Raw genomic sequence first — 7,132 nt, 5'->3', positions numbered from 1 at the left:
AAAGAAAGAAAGAAAGAAAGAAAGAAAGAAAGAAAGAAAGAAAGAAAGAAAGAAAGAAAGAAAGAAAGAAAGAAAGAAAGAAAGAAAGAAAGAAAGAAAGAAAGAAAGAAAGAAAGAAAGAAAGAAAGAAAGGAGGAAAGAAAGAAATAGAAACCACCCAAAAAACTTGGAATTGTGCTCACAGTGAATTGAAAAATCAGTGCTAAATTTAAGGCAGAGCCATGAGGCAGAGGTTGGCCGAGGGCAGAGGAGGAAAGGTGCGGCCCACGGACGCGTGGGAATAAAGGGGAAAGTTGTGGGAGTGTGCCACGTCGGGACGAGGGACGGTGCGCCGTGCGGGTGTGTGCGGGTATCTGTGCGGGGACCGGCCCGAGCAGCAACGTCTCTCAAAGTTACCTTTGTTTACATGGCATACGGCTGGGAGCGCGGTGTGGCACTGCTGGAGGGAAACACACACAGAGACGCTTTTTTTAAAAAAAAAAAAAAAAAAAAACTTTGGTCAGCGCTCGGGACTGGCGGCACGCTCACGCTCTGTGCGGAGATGGTTAATGAATCCGGTGTTTTTGCAGTTGCAAGCTTGTGCATTCACTGTGCAACGCTGACTGCAGGCTTTTGCAGTGGCGACAGCGCACCAAAGATATTAATTACACCGTCCCCTTTTTTTTCCACGAATGTTTGGCTATTGTAAGTGCGGACCTTTTTGTCTCCTTTCCCCCCTTTTCCTCGATAATATTTAATCTTTCTCTTCCTTCCAGCAGGGAGAACTTTGCGGGGCGGGGGAGGGGGTGCTCTCTGGACAGCTGGGCAACAAAGTTAGAGGTGGGAGTGGGGGCTGCGACCCGCTCCGCTCCGGGGGAACGAGGTGATATTACAGAAGAATACAGACGCGTTTATTTTTATTATTATTATTATTTATTTATTTATTTTCTGAACAAGCAGCACAGCGGTTGACTTGTAAATCTCGGTGCCAGCAGCAGGGCGATCGGCCGGGATCCGCAGCGAGCCGGGCTGTGCTTAACAGCTGGCTGTGATTTTTAACCCCACTTTCTCACCGCCCGGAGGATTTCTTTGATTTTACTTTTACGTGCGGGGCTGCCTTTTGTGGTGGGAGGGGAGGGGGCCGCGGAGGGGGGAGCGGGTTTGCCTTGTTTGCCTTGGCTCTTTTTTTCTTTCTTTCTTTTTCTCGTTTCTTTCCTGCTTTCTGCTTCTTTTTTTTTTTTTTTTTTTTTCCTCTCTCTCTCTCTTTTTTCTTTTCTTTCTTTCTTTTCTTTTCTTTTTTCTTTTTAATCTGTGCTTATGTTTGAAGCCTGTCTGTGCCGAGGGCGGGGGACGCTTGGCTGCTGCTTCTATGCTGGGGGTGCCGGGCCGGACCGGGCCGTGCCGAGTGGCCGATGCTGCTGCCGGCCCCACACGGCTCCGGCTCCGTGCCCGGCTGTGCTGCGGCGGGGAGAAGCCCGGCATTGTCTCCATCCGGCTGGCAATGCCCGCAAGCCTCCAGGATGCACATTTCCTCTCCTTCTCTCCTTGTTTTTGTCAGCGGTTCAGCGAGGAAGAATGCCGCCCACCCAGCCCAATCCCGGCCAGTACGCCCTGACCAACGGGGACCCCCTGAACGGGCACTGCTATCTCTCGGGATACATCTCCCTGCTGCTGCGGGCCGAGCCCTACCCCACCTCCCGCTACGGCAGCCAGTGCATGCAGCCCAACAACATCATGGGCATCGAGAACATCTGCGAGCTGGCCGCCCGCCTGCTCTTCAGCGCCGTCGAGTGGGCCCGCAACATCCCCTTCTTCCCCGACCTGCAGATCACCGACCAGGTGGCCCTGCTGCGGCTTACCTGGAGCGAGCTCTTCGTGCTGAACGCGGCTCAGTGCTCCATGCCGCTGCACGTGGCCCCGCTGCTGGCCGCCGCCGGCCTCCACGCCTCCCCCATGTCGGCCGACCGCGTCGTCGCCTTCATGGACCACATCCGCATCTTCCAGGAGCAGGTGGAGAAGCTGAAGGCACTGCACGTCGACTCGGCCGAGTACAGCTGCCTCAAAGCCATCGTCCTCTTCACCTCAGGTGAGCGCTGGGAGCACCGGGGGGGAAGAGGAGACGTGGGGGGTGGCGGTTCCCATGCGCGTGGGCTGGGAGCGGCGCGGCCTGTCCCACTCTGTCCCCATAAACACTCACACGTATGGATATAAACACACGTATATATCCGTCAAATTAGGCGGAGGCGGTGGAAACACGCGTGCACGCATGTTAACAATTTTTCCCGGTGATAGATGGTTCGAATTAACTGGCAGGAAAGTGCATTAACTGCGCCTTTGAAGTGCTCTGGTTGTAGCCTATAAGAATATAATACATCTTCTATTATTATAACCTGCGAGGGGGAAATTTATAAACATCAAAGGCAAGCGATGCGAGGGAAATGTAGGAAATAGGAGCGAAGAGAGATAAGGGGCCTCGCAGTGTCATTTTTTAATCATTATTCTAATTATCACCACGATGGGGCTAATTGCCACTTTCTCCACTTGTTTGTTTTCCTTTTTCTCCTCTCCCCATATTCTCTCCTTTCTACCCGGTTTGCTGTTGCGGGTTCAGTTGTGGTGCTGCTGTTGTTGTGTTTAACCTTGTCTCCCCACTCAGTGATGCCCAAAGAGTCTCAATAAATCTGACTTAAAACCAGGGCCGACGCAAAATTAAAAGCATTCCTGAACAAAGATGGCAAATCGTTCAGAGCCTGGTTTAACAGTAAGCAGTTTATAATCCATCAATATCAGTTGCCTCCCATGCATGAAAAATAGTATTTACATTGTATTAAAATGACTCCTAAATTTGCACAATATTGTAATGTAGCAAACGCAGTATTAATATCGATTTGAACATCGGATAATTTATTTAGACAGGAGCACCTAATTTGTATGCAGGGTGGTCGGAGCCGTGTACTGTGACTGCCCCCTTCTCCTTCCCGTGCAAATGCAGGCACTCCACATCGGAGGGAATGTTTCTTTGCAGAGGATCAAGTGCAGATCTTAAAACAAATGGAAGATGTACCGAATAGCCAGCGCCACATTTTAATGCATTTTATCTTAATAAGTCTTCCTGATGGAAACACGTTTTTCAGAAGTGACAAGAGATCTGGCTGCATTTATCAGGCGGGTGCAGTGCACTGCAGCCCTGCGCTCCCCACCCCATCCATATCTGGGTCTCATCAGTAAGTGGGACCAAGTTGAGAGAGCCCGTCCCTTCTCCAGGACCCCACTCGGAGGGGTTACACCCTGCAGAGAGGGGTTGCCCTGCACCCCCTTCACAAAGGCTCAGAGGAGGAGATTGCCCCACATGAGGACATTTGAGGATTTTTATTTTTTCCTTTGGCTTGGTTTTAGCTTTGCTTTTTTATTATTGTTATTGTTATTATTTCTCTCTCTCTCTCTCTCTCTCCACCCCCAGCCCCTTCTGCTCTCCTCAAATGTCCGACCTTGGCTGGAGAGGCAGCCAGAGGCTTCAGATGAGCCCCTCATTTACATATATTAAAAACAATCATAATAATTAAATGTTTACGAGAAGAGAAGTCCCTTCCCTCGATGGAGCAGAGCATGAATGGGGGTTGGAGGGAGAATAATATTATTTTGGAGCAGAATCACACAGGGCACCTCAGAAAATGGAAATACAGCTGTCAGGAGTAATCCACCCCTTACACCCATCCACACATTTCCACTTTTCACTAAACTTGTTTTGATTGCTTAGCCAGAGGGGAATTCATGGGAAGCCTTGCTCAAAGTCATCCAACTTTTAAACAAACTTTGACTGATGGAAAAGACATTTTTAGGTATATTGTCCTAAGTCCTGAGGACTTAGCATTTGAAGCTGGTGTGGGTTCCTCCTGTTGTGGTTTTTACATTTGGGCACTGGATAGTATATCTAATGTGTAAAATTCTGGATGCCATCCAACAGCTGGGTCGTGACCCAAAACCTGCTGCTTTTCTTTATTTGTTATTTATTTATTTCCCCTTTTCCTTATTCCCAGTTATTAATTCCTGCACCTTTTTTTCCTCCCCATAAATAAGCGTTTCCAGGAAGGGATTGGGCTAAATAACACAAGTCCAATAAATCTATTTGCAGCGCAATAAGAACTTTGATTTCTAGTTAGATGCCGGCTGATTACATCTATATTTCCCGAGCACTAAACTCTTCTGAAGGCATAACGTGAAATACATTCCCACCAGTACAAAGGGGAAGGCAGGAGTGTGCTGAGCAGTAATGGTTATTTATTTACATAATTTCTTTTCCATAGACTGCAGGAAGAAATATAGCACTTTTCTGTATTGACAGTCCACCGTATGAGAAAGTGAGGAGCGCAGAATTTCCACATTAGCCCACTTTCTGCGATGGGGTAATAATTCACCTCCAGTAAACGTGGGCTATGTTGTTTCTCCCATAGACTGCACCTCCCTGGGCTCAGCGAGCTACGTACCTCTTAATTATTATTATTTTTAATCCCCTCCTAAAGGGAGAGTTAAGCCTCCCCACTGCCACCTTGAAGGATGTGATATACAACCCCAACAAATGCATCTGCCAGAACATTTGAAATAACCACAGCTGCAGGGGTGCCCTCGACACGAGTACACCCCACACGGGTTTGGAGGTGAAGCTCAAATCCAGCCCTAGCTGCACCCTGCAGCAGCACCGTCCCCATCCCTAGCGCCACTGACCTGTGGTATAGGTGGACCTGATTAATATTTTACTAACCTTAAGGGTATGACATATGGGGCATAAAGAGAGAGCCCTGCTAGGGTGTCAGTGAGACCCTTTCATATCGCATTGTTTGGAAGTTGAATAGGATCCTAGTGCATAATGGGCAGATAATGCATGTAAAATAGCAAGATATATGTAAATATGGAGTGTGATTTGTGGCAATCAACATATGAACAGGCCTGTGGTTTTGATATATGTTGCAAACAAGAACAGGCCCAAGCGTTTGATATATATATATATTCTGCAACCTGGTGCTTTAGATGTGGGAAAATATCACTGCATTAAAGGTACAGTATGGATTAGCAGTGCAGCCTGGCTCAGATAATTGTACATCTGAGGGACACCAGGTCCGAGGTGCGGGTCAAAGGTGCCCTCTTCAGAAGTTCCTGAATTATTTGTGTTTTATTTGTATTTTCGCTCGAGGCCACAGAATTGTAGATGAAGGTGTTCAGAAATCCGTGTGAGGCCACTTCTTGATAAGGGCAGGCACAAACTTCAAATATCCCGTTGCTGGAGATTTTTTTTTTCTTTTTTTTTTTTCCCCCTCTTTTCTTTCCCCCCCGCTTTGAATAATTTGTTGTGTCTTTCCAGGGTCATAATTCCGCATTCACAATTTTGTAGTGTCCTTTTGGGGGCCATTAACATTCATTAATTCATATACAGATCTATATATTAGCAAAGTCTGCCTTTGATCTGCGCTAAACCGCGCTGCCAGCTGACTGCCTCCCTCTGATCCTGATGTGTTGTTGGGCTTTTTCCTTTTCTTTTTTCTTTTTTTTTTCTTTCCCTTCCCCCCCCTTCCAACCCCCCGCCACCCCACCATATATATGTATTTATTATTAATCGGCGAAACAATGTGGATGTCGGAGGCGCTCCCCTTCCGCAGCGGCACCACCGCCGCCGCGCTGGGCTCTGTGTGATCGGGGGTGCAGCGCAGGGCCGCGCGGGGCCAAGGTGGAGCTGTGACCGCTGGCTGCGCGGGGTCAGGGCCCGCCCGGCTTTGTGTGCCGGAGATCCGTGGGTCCCCGCGGGCCGGGCGCGGGGCGCAGTGCCCGGGGCGGGGCGGGAGGCTCAGCGCGGCATCCCCCGGCCTCGGCCTTCCCTTGCGGCTGATGCGCAGCCATGTCGGCAAACTCGCTCCGTGTGCGCGTGTGTGTGTGCCTGCGCGCGGCGGCAGCGCTCGTTCTGCTCCCCCCCCCCTCACCTCCCCTCATAATTTTCGCTCCCGTCCGCCCCTCTCCCGCCGCCGCTATTTACCGGGGACGAGCTCGAAAGGGGCTCCGAGATGGGGGAGGTCTGTCACACACTGTGGGGTGAGGGACGGGGGGGGGGCCGAGGGGAGGGGAGCGACAGGTCGCGGACCCCCATACATCCGCGGGTGCGGTGTTTATTATAGAGGAGGGGGAGAAGTGTACTGAGTGGGGGGGCTGCGCGCAGCCTTGCGGTCCATCCGCCGCCACTAACCGCTTCCCTTCCTCCCCCCTCTCCTCCTCTCCCTTCCGCACCCCCGGCCGCCTTTCCGCGGGCGCGCTGCGGCCCGGGCAGACGCCTGCGGGCTGTCGGATGCGGCGCACATCGAGAGCCTGCAGGAGAAATCGCAGTGCGCGCTGGAGGAGTACGTACGGAGCCAGTACCCCAACCAACCCAGCCGCTTCGGCAAGCTGCTGCTGCGGCTGCCCTCCCTGCGCACCGTTTCCTCCTCCGTCATCGAGCAGCTCTTCTTCGTCCGCTTGGTAGGTAAAACCCCCATCGAGACCCTCATCAGGGATATGCTACTGTCGGGGAGCAGCTTCAACTGGCCTTACATGTCCATCCAGTGCTCCTAGAGCCCGGCCGCAGCCCGGCGGGGACGCTGCGCGGCGGCGGAGGCGGGGGCGCGCGCACCGAGGGGCGGTCGGGGCGCGGGGGGGGCCCGGGAGGCGGACACTGAACAAAAGAACGGCGCAAGTGGGAGCAGAGGTGTGGCCGCGTTGGGGAGAGGGACGGACCTCTCGTCCGTGCGGGTCGTGGTGTTGCGGTTGGTCTTCGGTTTGGTTGGGTTCCGGTTATTATTATTATTTTTTTTTTATATATATATTTTTTTCCGTTTTTTTTTTTTTCTTTCGGAGAGGAGGAAAAAAAAAAAAAAAAAGATAATAATAATAATAAAAGACAAAAAGGCAAAAAAAAATTAAAAAAATACAAAAAAATAAAAATATGAGTATTGAGGGGATATTAATCACACCTGAAGGGGATACTGGAGCTTCCAGGATTTATTGTGGACTGTTGTTGATATATGCTGTACAGTAACAAACAAAACAAATCGCGTTGAAGCCGAACTGAACCTTGTTTAGAACGAGCAACAAACCAACGAGCGAACAAACCAACAAACAATTCCACGCGCAAACA

General features: G+C 50.5%; 1 protein-coding gene across 2 annotated transcripts in view; it reads left to right on the top strand.

Moving 5' to 3' along the window:
• Window positions 1-6,619, top strand: part of NR2F1 (nuclear receptor subfamily 2 group F member 1) — an 8,554-nt gene extending 1,935 nt beyond the window's left edge. The window contains exons 1-3 of one of the 2 annotated variants that reach the window (XM_042894686.1): window positions 97-684; window positions 1,538-2,065; window positions 6,290-6,619. In XM_042894686.1, coding sequence (XP_042750620.1) covers window positions 672-684; window positions 1,538-2,065; window positions 6,290-6,570 — 822 coding nt within the window. In that variant the 5' untranslated portion in view covers window positions 97-671 and the 3' untranslated portion in view covers window positions 6,571-6,619. Of the gene's footprint in view, window positions 1-96; window positions 685-1,537; window positions 2,066-6,289 lie in introns of those variants that run through there. The other variant, XM_042894685.1, reaches the window with a different exon arrangement.
• Window positions 6,620-7,132: the final 513 nt, after the last annotated feature.

The sequence above is a fragment of the Lagopus leucura genome, unplaced genomic scaffold, assembly GCF_019238085.1.
Source record: "Lagopus leucura isolate 7727_CA_CO unplaced genomic scaffold, USGS_WTPT01 99-30_obj-0_obj, whole genome shotgun sequence".
In the NCBI taxonomy this organism is placed as follows: Eukaryota; Metazoa; Chordata; class Aves; order Galliformes; family Phasianidae; genus Lagopus; species Lagopus leucura.
The sequence above is the reverse complement of the archived record's forward strand: the minus strand, read 5'-3'. Positions and strand labels throughout refer to the sequence as shown.